This window comes from Carassius carassius, chromosome 28, assembly GCF_963082965.1.
Source record: "Carassius carassius chromosome 28, fCarCar2.1, whole genome shotgun sequence".
NCBI lineage: Eukaryota > Metazoa > Chordata > Actinopteri > Cypriniformes > Cyprinidae > Carassius > Carassius carassius.
The window spans coordinates 5277204-5304604 of record NC_081782.1 but is presented as its reverse complement, the minus strand read 5'-3'; the positions used below and the strand labels follow the sequence as shown (position 1 = coordinate 5304604).

The 27401-nt window shown below is 39.7% G+C and overlaps 2 protein-coding genes across 2 annotated transcripts; one reads left to right on the top strand and one right to left on the bottom strand.

The window, feature by feature from the left end:
* Positions 1-11438: 11438 nt before the first annotated feature.
* LOC132107768 (sialoadhesin-like) lies at positions 11439-15160 on the top strand. The gene is made up of 9 exons (XM_059513964.1): positions 11439-11559; positions 11707-11747; positions 12413-12793; positions 12889-13176; positions 13274-13567; positions 13811-13919; positions 14347-14417; positions 14550-14568; positions 14692-15160. Exons 1-6 carry the CDS (start codon positions 11474-11476, stop codon positions 13846-13848), a joined length of 1128 nt encoding a protein of 375 aa, XP_059369947.1. The 5' UTR covers positions 11439-11473; the 3' UTR covers positions 13849-13919; positions 14347-14417; positions 14550-14568; positions 14692-15160.
* A 251-nt stretch (positions 15161-15411) lies between these two features.
* On the bottom strand, positions 15412-26612 carry LOC132107769 (B-cell receptor CD22-like). The gene is made up of 15 exons (XM_059513965.1): positions 26412-26612; positions 25736-25780; positions 25219-25632; positions 24182-24505; positions 23813-24070; positions 21829-22092; positions 21037-21306; positions 20595-20855; positions 17894-17981; positions 17640-17748; positions 17361-17491; positions 17232-17289; positions 17025-17137; positions 16832-16886; positions 15412-16092 (listed from the first exon to the last, which is right to left on the bottom strand). Exons 2-15 carry the CDS (start codon positions 25770-25772, stop codon positions 15865-15867), a joined length of 2610 nt encoding a protein of 869 aa, XP_059369948.1. The 5' UTR covers positions 25773-25780; positions 26412-26612; the 3' UTR covers positions 15412-15864.
* Positions 26613-27401: the final 789 nt, after the last annotated feature.

Sequence of the window (27401 nt, the reverse complement as noted above, 5' to 3'; positions counted from 1 at the left end):
CTAGGAGGAGTGATTCCTCCTGTCCTGAGGAATCAGGGCGATCAGGAAAAGCATACAGGAATTCACTGGGCCAGAGCATCTTGCTGTATTGTACTGTAAGTATGTAGGGCAGTGAGAGTTGTATTTTGAGGCAAAGAGGTCAACATTCCAGATTTTTAGAACCATCTGATGTAGAATCCATTTCCCTGGAGCTACATTGCCTCTGGACTGAATGTCTGCAACAAGGTTCAAGCTCCCTGGAACGCGAACAGAGTTCCCTTTCAAAAGCTTCAGTCGATGCTGCGCTGCTCAGCACATTGGGAAAACGTCTTATCCATGACCAGCTGTGAATAATGTATGTAACACGTCGATAGAATTGACCCGGTGGTGATATAGCCTCGGTTGATGATGTCATCGGAGCACGCGCGCGCAACACTGGGCTATAAATAGATATGCCACAGGTGCATCAACAGGTCTTATGTCTTCAGATCATTCTGTGCATGTGTGCATCAGGAAGATTCTTCTCGTCGTCTACAGATCTTCGTAGGATGAGTCAACGCAATGATAAGTGTTTTGTTCCTCTATGGTCTCGCCCTATATATGAGCTGGATACACATGTTTACTGTTTTGTTTGTTGGGGAAGAGTACGCAGTTCTGGCTTTAGAGATGGGCGAGTGCGAGCATTGTGAACTGCTCTCAGTGAAGATGCTTCATGCTCGTCTGAACTATTTTCAGACTGCACCCACCTTTTCATCGGAGGGCTCTCGTGCTGATTTTCATGGCGAATGAGCGACGGGCTCGTCCCTTTCGCTTGCAGTGTCACCAGATCCACGCATTCTCTTTCGTGATCTCGAAGCGTGATCTGGTGGTTCTTCGGTTCACGAGGAGGATGATATATCTCTTGGGTCTTCGGGCCATGAGCAGCCTGCCTCTGAGCATTCCTCTGGCGAGAGGAAATCGGTCGAGGAACTGCTCCAGGTGGTTACTCACGCGGTGGACAGGTTGCAGTTTGACTGGCCACGCGAACAAGAGACCCTCAAACGTAGTAAGCTAGAGGATAGGTTTCTGTCGGGTGGTAGGAGAGAGAGACCACAACATCAGTCTCTCCCCTTTTTCGAGGACCTCCATGATGAGCTATCGAAGTCATTGAGCAAACCGTATACTTCCCGCGTCTTTGTGCCATCGACGTTGACTTTTCAACTATCGTGGATGCGAAGTTGCGGGGGTATTCGGAGATGCCGCGGGTTGGAGAGACGCTTGCGAGCTATCTCTCACCCGAGTCTGCATCCTCGGTTACGAAACCTACTCTCCACACTAAGCCTTGTAAAATAACGTCATCGCTAGTGGGTAAGGTTTACCAAGCTGCAGGTCAAGCTGGTGCTGCTCTGCACAATATGGCAGTGTTACAGGCATACCAGGCTGACCTGTTGAAGGACTTGAGTGTGGGCTGTACAATCGATGAGGGAGCATTCGCTGAGCTTCGTCGGGCTACAGATTTGTCTCTCCGTGCAACCAAGCAGACAGCTCGTGCCATTGGTTGATCGATGACAGCTTTAGTCAGCACGGAGAGGCATCTGTGGCTTAATCTGATGGGCATTAAGGAGAGGGAACGTTTGTTCCTTTTAGACTCTCCTATTTCTCCATCGGGCCTGTTTGGCGACTCGGTTAATACGATTGTCAACAGGTTTAAGGAGGTAATGAAAATGAAGAAGCATTCGTTCAGTTCCTTCCGCACTCAAAGGGAAGGGTCGTCAGCCACCCAGCCTCGCCCTGGTCCTTCAAAAGCCAGGGAGGTTAAGAAGCAGAGTGTGGCGAACCGTGCTCCCCCTCGTAGGGATTGGGGACAGGTTCGCCGTGCTCAGCAACCTCCCAGGCTCAGCAACCTCCCAGGCCAGACATCAGAACTGTCCTTGATAAGAAGAGGAAGTCCAGATGCTCTGGCGCCCTTGCTGGTGGGGGTAGTCCCTTATGGGGTGGTGCGCGCTCGAGAGCTTTTCGCCCCGCCCCATTACCCTCACAAAACTCCTCCATCCCCGCCACTTTCTGTGATTCGGGGGGAGGTGGTTTACAGCGAGGTATTAGATGTTCCAGTGTTTCCTGCCGTCATTCAGGACATGGAACATCTAACATCCCCTCAAAGGGAAGTATTAAAATTGATACCACTCTCAGAGAGTCTGGCAGCGTGGAAACTTCTGCTGGGCATTTCTGCACGATTCGATTTCTGATGTCACAGGACTGCTCTTCAGACAAAATATCCTGTTGATGCACCTGTGGTGTATCTATTTATAGCCCCGTGTTCCGGGCGCGGGCTCTGAAGACGTCATCAACTGAGGCTATATCACCACCGGGTCAATTCTATCGACGTGTTACACACATTATTCACAGCTGGTCACGTATAAGATGTTTCCCAATGCGCTGAGCAGCGCAGCATCTCGTTCCGCTTTCTCAGGGAACAAGGTTACAGCTAAGTAACCGGCAACATTCTTTCTGTGCCCATAGAAGGACGCGTAGAGCCATCCTGTAAAGAGGGTGTGACCTGAGACCACCTTGGCGATTGATGTAAGCTACCACTGTCATGCTGCCCAAATGGACTAAGGCATGATGCCACCTCAAGGCCGGTAGGAAGGTTTTCAGGGCTAGGAAAATCACCAACATTTCTAGTCAGTTGATATCTCCATCGCAGTTGATAACTCCATCGCTCAGAGGTGTTCGGAGGGATGAAAAATGAAAGCAAGCTGTTTTTGAGGGAGTTCTGGCAGAGGCAATAACTAATCCTCTCGTCTTCCTCTCTGCAAATGTTTTCTTTGCTAGACTCAATGCTCTCGCTGTGATAGCATCCAGTCCCCGTGAGCGCAGCGACATAGTGGGCGTGGTCCAGATGCATCTAGTCTGATGCTGTCGATGATTATAATCATTGGGGACAGCATTCTCTTTTAATCTGCCTAAAAGATCAAACTGCTAGATGAGGGGTGCTGATGATCTTCACATGTAAACACACTGGCTGATCAAAAGTGCAGTGTGCATGTGCTTAAAGAGATAAAAGCTGCTCATGCAGAAAAGGACACTAATCCTCACTTATAAAACACACTGGCAGAGCGCAGCGGGGAGAGCAAAGCATTCAGGAGCTGGTTGTTCAGCCCAATGACTCCACTGCTTCTTTCTACGAGCACGCTGAGAGAAGAGAAATGGGAGAACAGGGCTGCCTTCATTGAAAAAGGCAATAAATGAGTGGAAAACAGCGAGACTCATACTCTGTGTGAGAATATCCGTTGCAGTAAGTGCAAAGTCTCTGTATAGGCGCTGGCCAGACAGGTCACTCACTCACTGCCCTCCTGGATCGTGTAGGGTTTTCTGCACAAGTCACACTCACGGCACGACATTTGGAACAACGTCACTAGGAAATTTGCTCAGAAATGTGTTCTTTTCAGAGCCAGATAAACACAGGGGAAAGCTTCTCGCTTCTTCCTCTGCCGGGGCTCTTCTATGGCGGTGAGCTGCAGATTGAGCTTCTTCCTTCTTTGGCTTCTTGATTGCAGGGTCAGCAAATAGATGATCTTTGTCACTGAAGGATGATGATCTGATGAATGGTGTTCTGAGCTGACTTATACAGTGGTCAGTTCTGCCCTTTCTGGCTGGCTAAAGCACCACTGGTTTGCGCAGCTGCACAAACGTGAACAAAACAGTCTTCAGTACAGAGCAAAATGGGAGTTTTCCCAAATGTGTTCCACGCAACGAGAGAGACTGTTCGAAAGGCAACTAAACATTTTAGGAAGAGTGGCTATAGAGAAACTACAGTAATGTACAATATGTTGAATAATGGTTTTTAACACTAAAGCATGCTTACATATTCTATTACACACAATACACAAAAGCAGCAGCAGGCATTCAACCAGCCTGGACCGCACCCCAGTTCTCACCACAGCAAGCCTCTCTCACTTCCCGCCGCGGCTCAGCCTTTCACGCGGCTTTTCCGGCTGAAGCGCAGTTTGAGGCTGCGTCCAATAGCGTAGTAACTAGTGTCCACTAGTGTCGTAAATCAATAAATTTTCAGGTGAAGACACTAAATGCAGGATTCGCGACTAAAGTTTGTTAAATGAGGTTATGACGTAGTTCTGTCAGATGACAATGTCATTTTTAACCACAAAGTCAAGGCATTTTTCCCAGAGTCGTCATCCACACTGAAATGTCCAAAGAAATTACATTTGTCTTACCATGCATGTTTAAACCTCACTGAAATTATAGAGACATAAGTTTCATGCAATTATTCCGGCAGGACCAATTTATTTAGGGACATATTTCACCATTTACTGCTGTGATCACTAAACTTATCTAAGTTTTAGTGACTTACCTACTTATCAATTTATCTAAAACACAATTACCCTCGTGTTTTGCCGCAGGAGAGCAAGTGTGAGTAAAATTTCTGTTGTCTTTTTAGGACCGTAATACGAAAAGCATGCAAGTAAATATCTTTAGAAACCGCTTGGAAGTGAATAGCACATAACTGCAATTAACGTAACTGCTATAATCATGACTATTGGTATAATGTTTTACAAGACTAAACATGCTTCATTGTTTTGAAAAGCCTCTGTTTCCACAGTCCATACTAAACGTGAAAACAGTGTTCCAAATGTATCTGCTCTGGAGGCCGTTTAAAAAGGCCGGAAGGCCAAAACGAAAGGAAAGATGCTTTTCCAATAGGAACGTACTAATGCGGAGAAGGCTTGAGGAATCGTCAAATCAGGCAACCAATTGCTAAGCTGGCAACACAGTAGGCTACATGTTAATTTTTTAGTTTGCCCCATCAAATGTTACTAACCCTTCTACTCTTCCCACAGCCAACATCTTCAGCAGCCGAAGCAAGCTCCGCAAGTGGCCCAAGCAGCTATCTCTCCTCCTCTTCTCATGCTCCCCTTTACTTCTCTGTTTTCCGTATCTCCCCACTGCCGCTGCAGTGTCTGCTCCCGGAGGAGCCTTATCTGTATCTCCTCACTGCCGCTGCAGTGTCTGCTCCCGCAGGAGCTTTTCTGTATCGCCCCGCTGCCGCAGCAGTGTCTGCTCCTGCAGGAGCCTTTTCTATATTTACCCACTGCCGCAGCAGTGTCTACTCCCGCAGGAGCCTTTTGTCACGATTGCACACAGGAAACGAGAGATCCAATAGCAGTGTTTAATGGGAAATCCAAAATCAAATCCAAAACAGGCAGGAGGTCAAAAACAATGAAAGCAGTCCAAAAAACAAGAAACATGAAAAACACTAGGAAACACGAGAAGCAACTAGGGAACACGAGAAGCAGGGTGACATGAAACCAGGACTCCATGAAACAGAGACAGGCTGGTTTATATGGACAGGTGAAAACAATGAAAGTGGAGACAGCTGAGTGCAATTAACAGGTGTGCAATTAACAGTGATGAATGGGACAAAGGCTTGTAGGAAATGTAGTGCCTGCAGTGGGGTGACTATGGGGAAGTGAGACTACTAGTGGACACCCAGGGAAACACAGACCAGACACTGTGACATCACCCCCCCCCCTCTAAGGAACAGCTACCTTATGCTCCACCGATCCCAAGAACAAACCAAAAAACAAAAGAGACCAGGAGGGAGGTGGACTGGTGGTGGATAAGGGGGAGGGATGGAGGGCCAGGACCATAGAAGGGAACAGGGACCGGAAGTGGAAAAAACAACAATAACAACAACACAACAAGGAGACCAGGAGGGAGGTGGGCCGGCGAAGGACCAGGGGGAGGGATGGAGGGCCAGGTCTACTGTATAGAGGGGAACAGATACAGGAAGTAACAAAACAACAACAACAAAAGCAACAATGATGACAACAACAACAACAAGGAGACCAGGAGGGAGGTGGACTGGCGGAGGACCAGGGGGAGGGACGGAGGGCCAGGTCCATAGAGGGAGCAGATACCGGAAGTGAAAAAAAACAACAACAAAAAACAAAACCATAACAATAACGACAACAACAAAACAAAGAGGCCAGGAGGAAACAGAAAGTGCAGGGGCCCAGGGCAGAGCCGACAGGGCAGGAATCCAGGGTAGAGCAGGTGGAACCTGAGCCCACCGGGATGGTGCAGATGGAACTGGAGCCCTCCACAGCCGAGCAGACGGGACTGACGCTCCAAATCAGCAGGGACCTGGTCAGTGGGGACCTGACTCAACTCTGGGCAGTCACCTGTGGCTGCCATCTTGGGCAGTGGCTCTGGTCTGGTGGTACCCTGGTGCTGTGGCGCTGGGCTGGCGGCCATCTTGTGCAGTGGCGCTGGGCTGGCGGCCACCTTGTGCTGTGGCACTGGGCTGGCGGCCATCTTGTGCAGTGACGCTGGGTTGGCGGCCATCGTGTGCAGTGGCGCTGGGCTGGTGGCCATCGTGTCTGGAGAGCCAAACAACCCACCTCACCCTTTTGACGGAGGGTGGTTAGGTTCGACAGTCCCACCACTTCCGCTCCTCTATGGTGGTTGGGGAACGGATACGAAATCCCACACCTCTTGATCTGGGAATGATCGAGTCCTTCTGTCATGATTGCACACAGGAGCTGAGAGATCCAATAGCAGTGTTTAACGGGAAATCCAAAATCAAATCCAAAACAGGCAGGAGGTCAACAACAATGAAAGTTGTCCAAAAAACAAGAAACATGAAAAACACAAAGGAAACAGGAGAAGCAACTAGGGAACATGAGAAGCAGGATGACATGAAACAAGGACTCCATGAAACAGATAGAGACAGGCTGGTTTATATGGACAGGTGAAAATGATGAAAGTGGACAGAGCTGAGTGCAATTAACAGGTGTGCAATTAACAGTGATGAATGGGACAAAGGCTTGTGGGAAATGTAGTGCCTGCAGTGGGGTGACTATGGGAAAGTGAGACCACTAGTGGACACCCAGGGAAACACAGACGAGACACTGTGACACCTTTTCTGTATCTCCACACTGCCGCAGCAGTGTCTGCTCCCGCAGGAGCCTTTTCTGTATCTCCCCGCTGCCGCAGCAGTGTCTGCTCCCGCAGAAACATATATAAAAGAAATAATAATAATAATAAAAAATAAATAAATAAATAAAATCCTTGAATGTGGACATCAAAAGTTGCAATTTTTCTGATTTTCATTACGTTAAGCCATTTCACTGAAATAAGCTGTTCAGTTTTCCCCAATAGGCGATGTGAAATTTAACAAGGGTTCATGATCAGCTTTGATGCCCCACATTCTCAGTTTTGCATTAGCCATTGGATCAGCTACTTGGATAATTCTTGGGTCAGAAACTCCTAATCGATCTTTCAGCTCTGCATAGCTCACTGTTTTCAAACATAATCACCTCAAATAGAGAGAGAAGAAAGAGAGGAGAGAGAAAGAAAAATCCTTTTTCATCATTCCATGGGTCTTGGTTCTCTTCTGGCAAAAGTCGACATCACCTCCGCTTCAAAGTTATGTCTATTCATTCTAGGTGGTGGTGGTAGTATTACGTATTGACGATAGTCAAGACGATATTAGGCTCATTCTCCTATTAATTTATCTTATTCCCATTATTAGGTGGCCTACTATAATTCGGCTATTAAACTGCTCCATTATTACATTTCCGCAATGCATTTCATGCTTGCCCATGCTCGCATGGATGATTTAAGCCTGTAGGCGGTAAAGAAGTCTCAGTCCACAAACAGACGTACATCGTCTGCAGATACAAGGTATTTCATTGCACTTTAACAGGTAATCTGATATGTGCAATATTTTAAATGAGCTATCACTAACTGAGTTTAATGCCACAGTTACGTTAGAATGCATCTCATTCTTGTTTCTGTGGTGGTGCGTCGGTCCGGAGCACGTACGACCAATGCATCAGTTCAACTGAACTTTACTCCAAATATATGAACTTACCTGTTTTGAATACTTTATATTTAGTTTACGTCCATATTGGGGTTAAATTGTTGGACTTTAAATGAAATCTACTATTGTTTTTCACTGTTGACCGATTTTGCAGAACATTTAGACTGAGAACTTCCTTGCACAGATGCGGCAAATTTTTCACAGGACAAGCGAGATGACAGCAGTGCCCGACTACATGAACTAGCTGTTTTAAATATACAGTAGTAATTTTATATTTAACATCAGTTTATCAGTGCATCTGAAAGTATATATTTTTTAGACTATCGGTGATTCCATAGGCTCTCTTTCGTGCACCTGCATGGTTTAAAACAGCAAATAGTCATGCCATGACAAGAACAGAGTCTCTCTCTTACTCCACCCAAGCACGATTACATTGTCGATACGTATTGTCGATCTCATGTGCTGACAAGATGACGATTTGACAATGACCATATCGCTGATTCATGGCACTTATTTGGGTACACTGGCAGAGGAAATTTGATTTATTTTTCGTACGCTTAATTTTCGAATACTATGACTGCACCAAGATTTTCTGACTTGTTATAGGAAGCAGCTCATTGGATTTGTTAAACAATTATGCAAGTAATCCTCATAGTGTCTACCCTTTTAGACAACCAAATTGTTCTTAGTATTGAACTCCCTGTCAGGCAAGAGTGCTCCCGGTTAAGCCAACCTTTGCCTTTTCCGTACAACTACGGAAAGCTTACTCATCTGACTCCTATCAGATGCTGCTAGAGCTTTCCCGGTTAAGCAATCTTGGCCTTTCTGTCTTACATCAGTGAGCCTACCCGTTCGATGCAGTGAGAATTGAGCTCTCATCGGATGTCGGTGAAAGCCTCCTGGCTAGACAACTGACTTTTTCTTCTCCAATCCAACCATACTAGTCCATCTTCGAATAACTCCTTCTTAGAAATTCTCAGACGCAATTCTCCCATGAACCTCTATTTTAGACTAAAAAAATCTTTACCTTTCTGTCTTACGTTCGGAGAGGCTTCCCCGTTTGATGTCATGAGTATTTACCTCCCATCAGACTTCGGTGAGAGCCTCCCGTCTAGACAACATTACATTTTCCTTTCTACGGTCAGCGAGGCTTACCCATTCGACGCTGTGAGTAGTGAGTATTACCCGTTCGATGTTCTGAGTCCGGATCTCCCATCGAATGCTGCGAGAGCCTGTGCAGTCGGGTCTTCCTTTTTCCGCTCCCCGGCCGGTGAGGCTTACCCGTCTGATGCCGTTGAGTATTGTGTTCATGTCAGATGTCGGCGAGAGTGCTCCCGGTTGGGTTTTCTTTATTTGCTGCCCACAAACAGGTCTTATCCATCTGATGCCGTGAGTATTGATCTCCCGTCGGGTGTCGCAAGAGTCCTCTTTGTTGGCGGCCCAAAGCCTGTTTATCTGCTTAACTGAGAGGACCTACCCGTCCGTCATCTACAGTCGGAGGCTTCATGCGTCCTCTCGGTCAGTTATCTGCCCTGGTTGCCCACTGATTAGCAGGGGCTCCTCTGCCAGTAGGGCCCATACGCCAACACCATGACCGATTCCTCCTGGTCGGGCTATCCAATCATGTTGCTCCTCCTCTATCGGCCGGTAGGGCTCATCCTTTCCAATGCAGTGAGGTGCTCCAGTTGTGCAACGGCTCGAGCCCTCCCTACCAGGCTCCCAAAATCACATAGACCGATACAAGCAGCCGGTAGGGCCTTTCTCTCCAAATATGTAAAGTTGCTCCCACTGGAGTACATAGGCTCTTCCGACCTGCCAACCAGCTGACTTTCTAAATATAAGCCCCCACCAGATCTCAAAGCTATTGTGGGGGGGGGGGGGGTCCTTAGTCTGGCGGCTGTCCTTTCCCGCTATTGCTTTTTGGGGGGGGGGGGGGGGGGGGGTACTCTTGGTTCGGGCCATTCCCGAGCTCGGAGCCCTTCCCCGGACAGCACGCCAAATATGCATTATAATACTTCAGCTAATTATATGTAAGTGTGAACACATGAAATGTAGTTTCATTAACAAGATTCGGGGGGAGCATGTAAGATACTTAGCCTAATTAGCATAGGTGGAGCCACTTAAGATAATCAACCCTAGGGTATAAATGCAGCTGACTTAGCCTACCTGTCTCCATTGACGGTTTATCAGCATCCCCCCTCCACCCCATCTCCTCCACTAGAGTCCATTTTACACTTTTATATCCGGGGTTTTATATGGGGTTCTCTAGGTTCGGGCCATTCCCGAGCTCGGAGCCCTTCCCCGGACAGCATGACAAATATGCATTAAAATAATTCAGCTTATTATATGTAAGTTTGAACTCGTGAAACAGATGACATGTTAAATGCAGATATACTTAATGTGAATTTTTTCTTTTTTTTTCACCATGCTCCTCAGTGAACCAAAATCATACTCGGTGAATATATTATTTATTTTTACAATCACTTTATTAAAATGTGGAAAACATAACATGTTCTGAAATAAGTTGTTGACTGACCTCTGTTTTTTTTATTATTATTATTTATTTATTTATTTATTTTACATCAAGGGTGACAATTATGAGGCTGTTTACAACTACATGGACAAGCTCAATGTATATGAACATGCCTGATGATAATAAACAAAACAAAATATGTTCAGCAGCGTATTTGTCTGTAGCATGTATTGACTTTATCAATGCTTTGAACTGCGCTCTACGCCCCCACCCCTCCCTCCGGGGGGGACCGCTCACGGTGACCTGCGGAAACCTGGGGGTAGGACAGACGAGGCGAGAGAAAAGGAGATGGAAGGAGGAGCGACAGAGACGAGAGAGGGGAGAGAGGAAAAAAAGAGAACAATTCTGGTTCCCAGACGCACTGTTGCTCGGCCCTCCACCAGCTGGGTGATCTCCTCCACGGTGCCTGGCGGTGGCACTGGACGGCCCTCGGCGGACGGCACGACACTCCGTTTTTGGGCAGCCGGCAGGAGTCCCCCGTTCCCTGCCCCTCCAGATGCCTTCACAGAGGCAGCAGGCTCCGGCCCCCTGGCGAACGGCGCAGACTCCTCCACTCCCTCACGGACGGCAGCCGGCATCGAGCTCGCCCGTCCCCGGCAACTCACTCCAGCCCACCGCCTCGAGCGTCCATAGCGGCACACTTCCTCGCTGGCACCGCGGATTCACCCCAGCGGCGAGGGATCTTCAGCAGGGCGTCCCTCCTTCTCCCGGGCTTCGGCACCACTGTAACGATACAAACTTCATATTCATCGGGAAGAAGGAGACGGAAACCGGCGGACAATCAAATGAAACTTTAATAATCAAAATAAACACAAAACAGCGCAACAGCCCCTCGCGGACGACTGTTGTGCACAAATAAAAAGCAAACACAAAATAAAGTCCAGGCCTGGTCCTCTCTCGTCCTTCACCTCAGCAAAACAAAATCCTACTCACTGGGTTTATTGTGCATTTATACCATTACTATATTAAACTGTGGAAAACATAGGCCAGAATCAGAGTCTGCGGTTTTTAATGCTAATAAGTTATTGACTGACCTGTGGTCTCACAGCTCAAGCGCCTTGATGTGATGACCTACTATGACAAAAGATCAAGAAATATTTTTCATCTTGCTGGGTGTGGAGGACACTTTTCAGAATAATATGCTTCTCCTTTCTCTCACTTCTCATATTTTGCTCTTCTTGGTAAAAGGTTCTTATCCTTTCTTCTACAAAGTACTACTGAAAAGGTAGGAATGAAAAATAATGTGTTATTATTAAATCATTATTATTAAAGAAAGTATTGTCAAAACTACAATTTAAGGGATAAACTGTTAGGCTGGAAGTTCACCCATTACTGACATTTAACTTTGATTTTTGTTTCTGTATTGACCCAGGAACATGAAAGCACCACTTCTACTTCATTTACTTTTCCAAGGTACTGTATATTGTCTGTTGTTCTCTCTTAGGCATGTTTTGGGCATGTTCTGTCACAGTAAATGTTGCTATATGTTTATTAATTTACAGAATTTAAAGAAAATTTCCACATTAGGCTGCTCAGTTATGAAAAACCAAAATTATATAAAAATAAAGGCTACAATTTTTTACACACAGGGACAACTTTATTCACAGCAGTCAAAAAATAGCTACTATCTGCCTGACACTCACGAAATAAAAAAAAAACAGTATTTTGAAAAAAGTGAAACACATTATTGTGCAGAAACATTAGCCTTTACAGTGTCGATTTTTGTTTTTGTTTTTTGTTTTTTTTGGACAGTATGAAAATAACGTTATTTTTAATCACAGTATAAAATGATGATTGACTCATGCCCATTACACTTTACGACTAATTTAATAAATTTCACATACTATACACTGAATCAGCAATGACAAGATTTAACAATCATATAAAAAAGCCAAACAGCTTTACACTAAATGTTAACAGCAGTGGCATTAGCAGCATTTACTACTGACACTTATTAAATTTACAAAGTTTAGTGTATTATAGTGTGCTAAACTAACAGAAAAAAAATATGTGACAAATTAAATGCTAAAATTTCCAGACTAAATGAACATGTAATAATTCCAACTTTTGTCCCACAGTTGTTCTGCTCTATGATGCTTTGGGATGGGAAGTGAGAATGCCGAAAGATATTCATGGTCTCCAAGGTTCCTGTTTGGTCATACCATGTTCTTTCAGCTACACATCAAACCCACCTGAAAACCCACGTAGAGTTGTGTGGTATCAGTGGGTCTCTAGAGGTTATCCTTTAGTTTACGATCCTTTGCATGAAAACAACGTCATTAAGAAGTTCAGAGGAAAAACTGATTTATATAGTAACTCAAGTAGGGATTGCACTCTGCTGATCAAAAACCTGGAACTGTCCCACCATGGAGAAAAATTATATGCATGGATCGACCCTGAAAACATTGGGTATAGCACCTACAAATTTTATGATGTCACTTCTACAATCCTTGTCAATGGTATGTAAATACTTTTTTCTTTCTTTAACGCGTGATCTAGTTGTGTAGTCTAGTGAGAGTGTGTTGCCAAATTGTGACATTTCTGGTATTTGTAGAAAGTCCACAGCAACCCAGCATCAAAATTTTTGGAGGTGACAGGACAGGTGACGCCATCACAGTAGTATGTTCAACTTTCCACACGTGTCCATACAGCAAACCAACCATCACTCTGAACGGTATAGAAGGATCTGATCAAATAGACAATGAGCATATTAAAGATGGCCTGTGGAAAAGCACTCTGACACGCACAGGTGTCGTAAAGACAGTACATTCGATTATTGAGTGTTCAGTAAAACATTATGGTGGAATAACTGTGACAGCTACAAAAGATAAAAGTGCTAAATGTGAGTAAACACAAACATGAACTTTGTGTGATATTAACTGTAAGTTCAGTTTAAATGCCACAGCTGGACCTATTTCAAGATTTCAATTCAATTTCAGGTGTTCATCATAACATATCGATTGAGCCTGAACTGGCAGATGTCACCGAGGGCATCGCAAAGAACTTCACTTGTAGCGTCTACCATTCCTGCCAGAATGAGAATCCAAACATCACATGGAACTATGAGAACATGCAGGTCACGGAGTGGAACAAATCACTTTCTGCTTTAGATCAGATCAGCTATTCTAGCATAACCTTTCTGGGGGCAAGAGAAGACCATGGCAAGAAATTGATATGTATGACAAAAATTTCTGGAAGAGACATTACGGCATCTGTTGTCTTAAATGTGCAAAGTGAGTAATTTATTAGCATTTTGTCCCATTCATATATTATAATTTATATGGTATCATACTGATTCCCTTGTGCTCCAAATCTTGTGAATCCAATCCAAAATGAAGAATGTGCTTTGTTTTTGTTGTTCCTGTAGCTCATACTTACACCATTGCCTTGCCTTTTAGATCAGTTATTATAATAGTTTCAGTTATGTGCTAAAATAATGATAATTAAATTTTTATTCCCTTTTCATCATGATGCAGACCCAGTGTTTATTGGACTCAAGATTACTGGTCTTTAAATCTTAACACCGTCACTTGTGTTCCTTCTGGCTTGTATCCTTGTTGTAGTCATATTCAAGAAGAGACAAAGGTAACTCTACTATTCTACCAACTCTACATAACTATTTCCGTTGATATAACTTATCTATTTATAACTTCACACTTCAACAAAAACTAGTTGTATATTCTGAGAACAAAGTAGATGTCTAATACAAGTTGCCATACCACTTAACATATGTGGCTGTGTAGAAGTTAACTGGATGACATAAGCAATGCTTACCTAATTACAATATATTTTTATGCATTTGCTGTCTTTGATGCTTGCTTATGTGATCTATAATTATCTGTTACCTAATTTAAAAGTTATTTAAAAGATGTTGGAGCTGTCAGGATTTACACACATTAAACTTGAGGTTAAATCACACAGGAAATAAATTAGAAATTAAACAAAAGGTTAAAGGCATTATTAAAACTTACAGCATCAGCTTCTTTTTCTTACACACAACATATGTTCCCAGGTCAAAAGATGTAAGTCCAGAGTCAGGAAAAAAAAACCTTTCTCCAAACCTCAAATGCCCTCACCAAAGAGGTACAGCAACTTTGAACCACATATAAGTCTCTAATAAGTGGATTTTCAGTCTTTTACATTTTTCAAAATTAAAAAAATATACCTGGTAACGAAATAACAACATAAATGTGTATTTTCCCTCAGGCACCTCAGTGATCCAAAATCCCACTCAGTGAGTATATTGTTTATTTCTGCTATTACTGTGTTACACTCTGAAAATAGATTCTTTAACATATTACTTACTAAAATTACGGGTGTCTGGCTTTGTACTTTCATTTCATAAATATTCCATAAGGATTATGATTATGAAGCTGATTACATCAACGAGGAAGTAGGCAACATCTATGAAAATGTCTGATGAAAAAGCTACACGATCAAAACCAAAATGCATTTCACTATAGTGTTTATAAGAAGACCAAAAATGTCAGACTTTATTAATAATAAAACATTTGTCATGCATATTATGTAGCATCAGGATATTATGCGTTATAACACAATATATAACATACTTTTTATAATATATGCATTTATCTTTGGAATATAAAATCCTTCTGAAGTATCTGAAGTATCACTCCGAATTATATATGTAACCCTGGGCCACAAAACCAGTCTTAAGTTGCACGGCAATATTGTAGCAATAGTCCAAATTATTGATTATTCTTTCATGCCAAAAATGATCATTAGGATATTAAATAAAGATAATGTTCCATGAATATATTTATTATTATTATTATTATTATTATTATTATTATTATTATTATTATTATTATTTGTAAAAGGACAACTTTAAAGGCAATAATTATTTATTTATTTATTTTTCACTCTCAGATTCCAGATTTTCAAATAGAAGAAAACTTTCAGATTATGTATAAATCTCAATTTGTTTAAAAAAATTGACCCTTATGCCTGGTTTTGTGGTGCAGTGTCACATCTGTAAATTATGCTGATTGCTAATTTCTGAACTGTTAATTTCTGCTATTTTTGTATATGACTATGTGATTCAATTATATTTCTGTGTCCAATTAAAGTTTCATATTAAATTATTTTATTTGTAAACAATTATTCACAGTTTTATGCAAGCAGTTAAATGTTCTCAGCTTGGCAGTTCAGCAGTACAGAATGCAAATGTTTAAAATACAAAGCAATGTTGCTGCATTTCACGCAATGTAGTTAAACTACATTTTCAGGCTTTTTTTCACTCAAGAATTGATCACACAAACATATGGTTCATTGATGCATAATGAAATAGTATTTCTAAAAAAATATTACTATTATTTTATCAATAGTATATTAATGAAACAGCAACTCTCTGTAAAAATAAAAAGTGAAGGAGTAGAAGGCACACTTATAGAATCATTATTTATATAAAATTTTCACTTTCAAACAACATTATATAGACTAATATTATAACTATAAAGATTAAGGATATAATACTTAGTTTTAATCTTAAATTGGAAACTCCTTGTGTTTATGTTTTAATGGTGGAATATTCAGTTCTGTTCTCATCATCAGAGCTTGAACTGCTTGAGCTTGAGCTCTTCTGCTTATGTCTGGGTTCGTTAACAGCAGACACAGTGGAGTAATTCACTTCATCTTCTTCACTGGTATCAGATTCACCATCCATATTTGGGAATGGAGGATTTTGCACACATGCAGAAGAAACATTTTCATAATCTGGATTTTCTGATTGGGAATTCTAGGAAGAAGATAAAATAATAAATGTTCTCAATATAGAGTTGTACAAAAAGTGCTCCATAATATTTCTGGTTTATCCTTATTCTGAACACATTATTGTGAGTGTGTTTGTTTTGTAGGCATATGCAGGGCCCGATTTACACATAAACATTCTAGGCATGTGCCTATGTTCGCTCGTCCAGGGGGGCCCAAACACAATGAAGAAATATAGAATATTTTTGTTATACTATGGGCTATCTACAACAGTAGATGAAACAAAACATCATATGATAATGCACAAATAAATATAGCAAAAAATAGGGTAAAAAATTACAACTACTCCCATGTTTTCCACTTTTTTATGTATGGAAATAACGCTTTCTTTCTCCCATTCTGTCCCACAGACACTGTATTCCTATTACAGCTGTATAAAAAGTCAAAGCCATCTAAACTGGTGATCTCTTGAGACTGTGTTTTGATTGCATTTTATTCACAGAGATTCAGATCTGGCAGCTTGTAAACAGCATTGTTGTAGAAATTTAAAATTTTTCAATTACTCGTAAGATTTTCCGTTGAGATGTCATCTTTTTAGATTTCCATATGCGCATCATTGCCACAAACCACATGCTTCCGCACAGAGTCAAAGCGGAAACAAAACAATATTATTCACTGAGTTGCATGCAGTTTTATTTTTTAACTGCTAGAGGGCCACAAACTACACAATTTAACTTATAATATTCTGACATATTCTGAAGTCTTACCATTTTCTGCTTATTTTTTGACACCATTGCGTAGACTGCTGAACCTTCAGGTACTCTAAAATCAGTCATACATTTAAAAGCATCATTAGTGCATCTGTCATATATTTAAATGAGCACTGAAATTATGTAATAATAAATATAAAGTTCTAACTTATGTTTAACTTCTGATTTTAATATTCCTTATCTGTGTTACCTTTTTTCTGGCTCATTTTGCCCCTTGAAATCAAAAGTGGCATAATTTAGGGTAGATGTAGCTGCGCCACTGCCCATACATCCAGTTTTTTGTTGTTTTGGGGAATGTGTTCTCTGAACAAATAAATAAAATAGACAACTTGCTAAGCATAAAACCGTCAGTTGTTTGGGATACTGATTTTTCAAAAAAAGAACAACATTCTCTCACCTGTTTCATTTGAGGCAGTTTGATAGCAGCATACACCGTATGGATATTACATTTCGGCCTAAAGGGAAAAAAGATGAATTAATTTAATTATAATTAGTGTATGTCTACAATCAGTTCTGCTAATATTACTTTGGATCAGGGTCCTGTGCTCGAGTGGGATCTTGGGAATTGGGTGTTGGGCGTGTTTGATTAACTCTTCCATAACCTGAATCAGGAATGCCCTCCACTGGCAGATTCTCCTGGGTATTATTACGTGATCCCTAAGTGTTCAAGTATTTCAAACAAAACAGGATTTATCTCTTATTAAGCAAACTTATATATTTCACTGTTTAAAAAAATGCATATAAAGGTGATTTCAATATTATACTGTGAGTAGCCCAGTTGTGAAACAAACAGAAGTAAAATAACCAATAAAAGTAAGTTTGTCACTGTAGAAGAGCGTGACAGGATTACAGGAAAAAAGCACAAAGGATTATCTGTTCCACTTTGCTGACATGATCTTGCCTTGATGATAGTCCTGAAATATAACAAGAGCAATAATTAGAATAAATAACAACTTCAAACTTAATAGGGCTACTAACATACAGATGAACTAATAAATGATACAAGCTTATTTAATGATATTTTTCACTTAACATTTAGAAAAAGAAAGAGGAATGCACCTGCGTATCAGAAAGAGGGCCACAACAATGAGAATCAACAGGAGGATGATGGGTAAAGTAATCTGGTAGCACACCATAAGAGAGTTACCTAAATTAAGAAAGGTTTGAGGAGAGATCAAGACATCGTTTTTAAAACAACCCTGCATGACTTAATTCATAAATTTACCCAGATAACCACTTAAAAATGTACAAACTGTGGAAGCATTTGGCTTTAATCATGCATTTACAATGTGCTCATGTATAATTTTACCTTTATGCGCAGTATGAAATATTGACAGCTATTGGTTGATGTAGGTATTGCAGTACAATTTCTAAATATTAGAAAAAGGTGTTTTCCACCAACTGGCGACCTGGAGTCTTTACTGTAAATGTAAACAGGCAGGATCACATGCTTCAAAGTAGAATAACTGGCTGTAGCATTGTTTTCCAGAGAAACAAGTAGGCCTATGTGAACTTAGGATGTTTCCTAAAAATCTTTCAACATACCATGGTATTTTTATGCTTTCATAAAGGTTCCATGGAGTGATATGCAGAAAACTAACCTATACCCTGACAGATATCATTAAAATATTAGTTGACTAAAAAAGAAATTGCTTGGTTATCATCAGTGTTGGGAGGGTTACTTTGGAAATGTAATAGGTTACAGATTACAAGTTACCCTGTTTAAAATGTAATAGTAGTGTAACTTTTTCAATTACTTTATTAAAGTAATGTAACTAATTACTTTTGAGTACTTTTTGATTACTTTTCTAAATTTGTGAAAATTAAAGAATAATAAATAAAAGCATATACATCAACTTAAATACAGTTATCTAATAAGCATGTGACGTATTCTGTGTAATAAACTCCTGAAACATTGGTGTTTTTTTTTTAACTGCTGTCTCTTTGTATATGATGATAGTTTTCTCAAAATAAGTAAAATGCACATGAAGTGACACAGAGCAGTTCTAGAAATTATGTTTATGTGCTCGTGTACTCCTATATTGAGATGGCAGAGGTTGAAAACACTGCGAGCTTCAGTAGGCTTATGTGTAGTAAATGAAACCCTGTCTTTGCCATTAATTTACAGGAGGGGCGGACTAGGAAAAAAATTCAGACTGGACAATTCAAACTCATACAAACAAATTCATGGAGAAAACTATTTTTTACCTATTTTAAATCTTTAATTTGGGGACATGCAAAATAATTAAAAGTTCTCTCCTGAACTGCACCTTCACTTCCATTTTTCTCTTCAGTCTCTTTATTTTGCCCTGTTATCCATCTCTCTCATGACTTTAATCCTCAAGATTGAACAAAACTATACTTTACAATACAATACTCTACAATACTACAATATCTTTATAGAAAAATCCTAATACTGTACACGAGTCATGTTTTTCCCTTACAAAAATTAACCATGCTTTTATTAGCCTATATAAAAGTAAAATAACCTTGTTTTTTTTTTGTTTTTGTTTTTTGCAAATGGATTTGTATTTATTTTTAAATAAATACATTTGTAAAATAATTTTACATTTTTGGTTATCACAGTTAAACAATATTAACCATTTTCTCTGGATTTATAGTTAAATATTAAAATGTAAATTTTCGTAAGGGTTGTGTTGTTGTCTGTCATATAGTTCCCCCTAAACCTATAAAAAAAAATCGGAATTTTTTTCAGCTAAATTACTACTGTAACATTACAACAGATAATAATGATGTCCTTTATAGTATTTTGAGTGATGACTGATGAGCAACGTGCTGCTGCTTGATTAAATAAAAAACCCTGAAACAGGAGTTCTGCTTCTCTGCTCCAGCAATTCACTCTATTCTCTCTCTCTCTCTCTCTCTCTCTCTCTCTCTCTCTCTCTCTCTCTCTCTCTCTCGCATTGATTACTCTGAGTCTGATCCAAACCGTTTGGCGGAGGCGCGGAGAGCGCGCGAGTCATAAATAACAATTCATGACTTATTAGAGATTTAATTATCAAATGGCGGATTCGCAAATGATCGCTTTAGTACATTCGGCAGGCAATTATACAATAATGATATTAAATAGTGGGGCAAAATCGGCTGCCAGGCCACCGGGAATTGTCCCGGTTCTCCCGGTGTCCAGTCCGCGCCTGATTTCCACAGACACGCAGAACGTGCAGGAGTCATATATTGCAATTTTGGGGCTTTATATTCACAGACACTAGTCGATGTCATGTTTTGATTCAAGTGTACTGACCTACTTTTGATTTAGTCATCCAAAATGTGGCATATTCCGTCCGTGTTAGGCATTCCGTTTTATGACTGGATTCTACGAACCAGACTGTGTTTCCGCATCCCGGAAATTATTAGGGCGATATGTCTCAGAATAGTCAGTGCAATTTGGGAAATAAATCAGTTAAATCTGAATGTGGATGTGTGTAAATGTTCAAATGTAATCCCCTTTGTAATCGTTAAAAATTTCATAAGTAACTGTAATTTAATTACTCATTTTTTCGTAGTAACTGTAACTAATTACAGTTACAATAATTTTGTAATTAAATTACGTAACGCCGTTACATGTAACTAGTTACTCCCCAACACTGGTTATCATGGTTATGCCAAAGAGGCAGTTGTAGAAAGAGGGTCATGTCTAAAGTCTGGTGGAAGAAATTCTAGCTAAATGCAGCTAACATTTTATTCCAGGTTGGGTATTTTGGAAAATACATATTTAAAATACATGTTATTTCATACTCACTGCCAATAAATAACATGATGTTTTCGGATCGTGATTCTCCGATATCATTGGCTGCTATACAGTAATACATTCCTGGGTTCTGAGGCTGAACAGTGAAGTTCTGATGTTCTGACAGTACGGTCACGTTGTCCTCCTCTCTGTACCAGTTGTAGTCCGTGGCAGGAGGATATGCATCTGCACTGCAGGTCAGAGAGACTGGAAACTCCCAATTCCACTGAGTTAATGTTGTCATGTTGTGGACAATTTTTATGATTGGAACATCTATAGACAAAAGGACATGAATATATTCTAAATATTAGTTAGATGGAAGCAATGGAAATTGGACAAACTTATATCTGTCAGAAAAGACAAATTCAAAAAATTAAGAAGCATTCTTTTATTTTTTTGTCACTAAAAGCTAAGGTGTGTCAAGTAGGCCTAACTAGTAGAAATAAGTACTCACGTTTCACCTTGATCTCTACTAATGGAGATTCTGTTTTTCCAATGGAGTTTTGAGCAATACAGGCATATTGACCAGAGTCAGAGATTTCCAGAGAAAGAAAGTTTAGTCTCTGTTCATGTTTCTGTTCAATTGTCTTTAACTGTCCATTGAAGTCTTTCTTCCACTCATATGAGGATGGAGCAGGATCGCAGCGAGCCTCACATGTAAGGGTCAGCTCACTCCCAAATGTTTGTTCTCCTTTAACACTTACAGTCACATTTTTGGGTGCATCTATATATATACAATATATAAAAAGATGAAACTCAAGTAATGCTCAAAGTCCTAATTATCAGTTTGGTCACTTTCAAGTAAATAGAAAGCATCTCATGTCTCCCAAAAGTCATTGAAACTTTATTTAAATAATAATAATAATAATAATAATAATAATAATAATAATAATAATAATAATAATAATAATAAAAGATTATTACTTTAATAGTAATTATTACTTTTAACTTTTGTTTAGTTTCTTGTTTTCCCTCAACTTTCTTTTTGTTCTTCTTGTAACTTATATTTATGTGAAGAGATTTATCATCTAATATGCTTTTGATAATTAGAATTTAAATTAGTTAATTTTGCATAAGCTTTCTAAATGATATGAAGTAATACTAACTATCATACATTTATTAGCTGACCGTTAAGAGTTTGATTTAATATTTATTTCATTATAAACAATAACAAAATCACTTTATTAGTTTGTTGGAGGTGCAGATATATAAAGACATACTACAAATATTATACAGAAATACTTACACTTTACAGATACTTCGAGGATATCTGATGTTGCTGTTCTGATCCCGTTATCGGCCTGGCAATGGTAAGATCCTCTGTCCTCTTCAGTAACTTTACTGATGGTGAATGTCTCGCTGGTTTCACTCTGGTCTTGGGAATTTTTGTACCACATGAACTGATAGACTGCTGGGTTACCTCTCGGGACTAAACACTTGAGTGTCAGTTCATCTCCCTCTTTGAGATCTTTAATGTTAACAGGTTGCACTTTGACACCCTCTGGACCATCTGAAAAATGCAGAGCACAGGCACAAGAAATGTATTACATTTCAATTAAATTATCAAATTAAATTACAACCCGAATTCCGGAAAAGTTGGGACGTTTTTTAAATTTTAATAAAATGAAAACTAAAGGAATTTCAAATCACATGAGCCAATATTTTATTCACAATAGAACATAGATAACGTAGCAAATGTTTAAACTGAGAAATTTTACACTTTTATCCACTTAATTAGCTCATTTAAAATTTAATGCCTGCTACAGGTCTCAAAAAAGTTGGCACGGGGGCAACAAATGGCTAAAAAAGCAAGCAGTTTTGAAAAGATTCAGCTGGGAGAACATCTAGTGATTAATTAAGTTAATTGATATCAGGTCTGTAACATGATTAGCTATAAAAGCTTTGTCTTAGAGAAGCAGAGTCTCTCAGAAGTAAAGATGGGCAGAGGCTCTCCAATCTGTGAAAGACTGCGTAAAAAAATTGTGGAAAACTTTAAAAACAATGTTCCTCAACGTCAAATTGCAAAGGCTTTGCAAATCTCATCATCTACAGTGCATAACATCATCAAAAGATTCAGAGAAACTGGTGAAATCTCTGTGCGTAAGGGACAAGGCCGGAGACCTTTATTGGATGCCCGTGGTCTTCGGGCTCTCAGACGACACTGCATCACTCATCGGCATGATTGTGTCAATGACATTACTAAATGGGCCCAGGAATACTTTCAGAAACCACTGTCGGTAAACACAATCCACCGTGCCATCAGCAGATGCCAACTAAAGCTCTATCATGCAAAAAGGAAGCCATATGTGAACATGGTCCAGAAGCGCCGTCGTGTCCTGTGGGCCAAGGCTCATTTAAAATGGACTATTTCAAAGTGGAATAGTGTTTTATGGTCAGACGAGTCCAAATTTGACATTCTTGTTGGAAATCACGGACGCCGTGTCCTCCGGGCTAAAGAGGAGGGAGACCTTCCAGCATGTTATCAGCGTTCAGTTCAAAAGCCAGCATCTCTGATGGTATGGGGGTGCATAAGTGCATACGGTATGGGCAGCTTGCATGTTTTGGAAGGCTCTGTGAATGCTGAAAGGTATATAAAGGTTTTAGAGCAACATATGCTTCCCTCCAAACAACGTCTATTTCAGGGAAGGCCTTGTTTATTTCAGCAGGACAATGCAAAACCACATACTGCAGCTATAACAACAGCATGGCTTCGTCGTAGAAGATTCCGGGTGCTAACCTGGCCTGCCTGCAGTCCAGATCTTTCACCTATAGAGAACATTTGGCGCATCATTAAACGAAAAATACGTCAAAGACGACCACGAACTCTTCAGCAGCTGGAAATATATATATAAGGCAAGAATGGGACCAAATTCCAACAGCAAAACTCCAGCAACTCATAGCCTCAATGCCCAGACGTCTTCAAACTGTTTTGAAAAGAAAAGGAGATGCTACACCATGGTAAACATGCCCCGTCCCAACTATTTTGAGACCTGGAGCAGAAATCAAAATTGAAATGAGCTCATTTTGTGCATAAAATTGTAAACTTTCTCAGTTTAAACATTTGCTATGTTATCTATGTTCTATTGTGAATAAAATATTGGCTCATGTGATTTGAAAGTCTTTTAGTTTTCATTTTATTAAAATTTAAAAAACGTCCCAACTTTTCCGGAATTCGGGTTGTATATTAACAGATGGAGTACTGAAGAGGTATCATAAAACATTATACTCACACTTCACATCAATTGTAATGATATTTGATTCCTCTGCCCCATGCTTGTTTTCAGCTTCACAGTAATATTCTCCACTGTCTTTTGGTTTCACATTATTTAGTTTCAAGTCAGACATTTGTTGAGACTTCTCTATTCTCTCTTTTTTGAACCATGAGAAGCTGACATCAGGCTGACCTCTGCTGGTGCAGGAGAGAGTGACAGAATCCCCCTCCTTCACATCCTCAGAGCTCACTGTTGCTTTTACCTCTTTAGGTGCATCTAGAGAAGAAACGAGATGAAGTGGGCAGCTGGAGTGAGTAATGCTCAGTCAGTGACTGTATACACTAAATATACAGTATTTGTTCATAAACACATGATATGCACACTCACATTCCACAGACAGTGTGATATTCCTGATCTGGCAGCTGTCCTCACTTTTCGCTGGACGACAAGACAGAATCCTTCTGTCATCCTTCCATGTCACACTGAGCTTCAATTTGGTGATCTTTCTGCCTTCTTTATCTTCTTCAGTCTCTATAATCATATCAGTCGACGAGGAGGACGTCCATTCTTGCTTTTGTCCTGATGTATGGACGAGCCACTCAGGATGAAAATCACAGGAACCAAATGTGGAACAGCGAACAGTGAATTTGTCTGACTCACTGACTGGATTCTTCAGCTCTGATGATTCAATGTGCACCTTGCAAGGATTGCCTGGAATCAGGAGAAGAAAGGAGAAGGAGAAAGGAGTGAAAAGAAATAAGGCAGAACCTTTACTCAAAAAAACAAAACAAACAAACAAAAAAACTATGTGTGAAAGCTTTTTTCTGTCTCAGAAAAAAAAGATTATTTTGTCTTTTTACCTCGCAATTATGATCTTTTTCAAGTATGAGTTCTGAGAAAAAAAATCTAAATTATGAAAAATAAACTCAGAATTGCAAAATATAAACTCACAGTTCTAAGAAGAAAAGTCCAAATTGTAAGTATGTCATATTTGCAAGAAAAAAAGTCAAAAGTGGAAATACAAATCAGGTGTTTTGTTGTTTCCTCTGCAATTGTGAAAAAAAAAGTCCCTAAGCAGGATAATCCACAAATAGCTGTGCATTAAACAAATTCAATGTTTGCCATGGAGACAAAGAAAACTCAGAGGAGTGCATTCACTTTGTTTATTTATGAGATACCTGAGAAGCAACCGCATCTTCATGATGGTTTCAAACAGTCTGGGTTTTATTATTGGCTGTTTAAAGTTTTTGGAGACATTTTTCACATTCAGTTTCGTTGTTTGAAAAAAAATAAACAACAAGAACTGATAAACATCTTTTTTGTGTTCCATTAAAAAATGAAGTAATACATTTAGATATGAGGGTGAATAAATGAAGACAGATTTGTTTTTGTAAGATAAATTCCATTTAAATATCATTGCTCACCTGTAACTTTGAGATTCATAGCTGTACTCATATATTTCATGTTGCTGGAAACAATAAATCTAAAACTGTAGTTCCCACTATCTTTTGTTTGAAGATCGGTGATTCTTAAATCACATTTGATCCAGTTTCTTTGGTTTTCTTGTGATGTTTCATCAGTGATGTATTTCACTCTGCTGGAGTAACCTGCCGACTCGGGACGTTCTTCTGTGTTACTGTATAAAATAGTCCCGTCAAACATTTTTGATATTCCATTAAATTTTGGATCTTTAAACCACAAGAGAGTATATGTTTTCTCCTCTGATTTTTTGTAAGAACAGTGGATGGTCACACATGATCCTTCATCAATTTGTTCTGTTTCCTCAGGCACTTTTATTAGTTCATTGTTTGAGCCGGTGAAGGAGCCCATAAGAAGAACTGCAGGAAAAACAACATCAGTCACACTTTCAGTTTATATCGATAAATTAGGACAATATTTTACAAAAATCTGCATTCAGTATTTAATATAGACAATACACACCAAGCAGAAGCGGAGGGATCCCTTCAGGAATCATCATTCTGTCTGCTGCTAATTAAATAAATACATTTATATTATTCTGTGGTGCTCTGGTTTCTTCAGAACAGGCCCTGACAGCACTTTTGGCGCTAAACGTTGTGTGTGGATGAGTATGTGTATTTTTGTAATCACAGCTGTTATTAAAAACTATTTGCTTCTCACAGCTGAATCAGTCTGTTTCTCCTTCCCCTTTTCATGCTGAAAGTGTCATTTTGGCAACATGCAATTTGGTAATTACTTCTAATTGTTTTCTTTGTTTTGTGTGTGTGATTAAATTATTATTTATTTTGTCACCATATTCTATTCAAACTGCATTTAAAGTAGCAAACAAATCAGGCCTACTGCCCCATGATGCAAACTCATTTATTGCTGCAGTAAACGACTACTATTTTCTCCCTTAAATGGTTACAGTTAAAGACTTTGAGTAAATTTGAACTTGCTCAAAAAACATTTCTACGCTATAGTTACATAATCAGATGCCAAAAAAGTATTATTTGAAGAAGCATATTGCTTTTTATGCATGATCTTTACAGTTTAACTGATAAGGTTAGTAATCTTACAGCAACCAAATGTATTTTTACCACAGTAAAAAAAAAAAAAACAACAAAGAAAGAAAGAAAGAAAGATAAAAATCTTTTACCTTGAACTTGAATCTGTTGTTCTTCAATGTGTCTTAAAAATGTTAAAACCGAGAAAAACAAAAGGAAAACTTCACTCTAGTGTATTTCTAACTTTTCATATTTGCATAGTTAAATTTAAGACATAAAAGAAACTAAAAGCACACTTTCCTGCTAGAGATAAAGAGATATGTTAATACTGTCATCTAAGTTTGAAGCTCACTTCCTGTGGCAGTGGTTTAGTTCAGAAAATGAAACCCCCTCTAATGGAGGTGTCTAATGTGCTGCTATCAGCAGACTAATGGTGCAGCTAGGAAAAGTGAACTTGAGAGATGTTCAGGATGATTATGACCATGTATAAGAAGTCTAACAAGTAATCTAACAATTTGCTGAATGACCAAACCACATTGAACTTAGGCCTACAAATCATTCTAAGATGATTTCTACTTTTAAGGAAATGGAAAGAATGCTGTAGTTTTAAAATAAATAATTAATGGTCAGACACCAATAAATAGAAAATCTAAAGGTGAGATTTCATTAAAAAAGTTTCAAGAGATCATCATCATAGCATACAACAAGAGAAATATTGTAACAAATGAACGAAACATATTTAAACACCAGTGAAGAGATTAAATCACCCATCTTTTTCGTGCAGAAATTGTGGACTTACAGGAGTGCAAAGGTGAATTAATAGCCGGAGTTGCAGAACAGGCAAGTGCTAAAGCTTATTCGCAAAGTAGAATAGTTGAAGACGAATTCTACACTCAGAGGTGGTGTCTACAACTATACAGAGCTGAAGAAACAGAAACCAAAAAAAATTTAAATCAAAGAGAAGGAAACCTGTCATAACTCTAAACCTAACCATGTAGTTTCTAGGTAAGTACATTGTAAGGACGTGTAAGTACACATTTTGTAAAATAAAGTGCAATTGAAAGATCCATATCTTTGCATGTAGGATATCTGCGCCTGAATTCACCAAACCTTTTTTCTCAACACTAAAAGTTCTCCTAAAT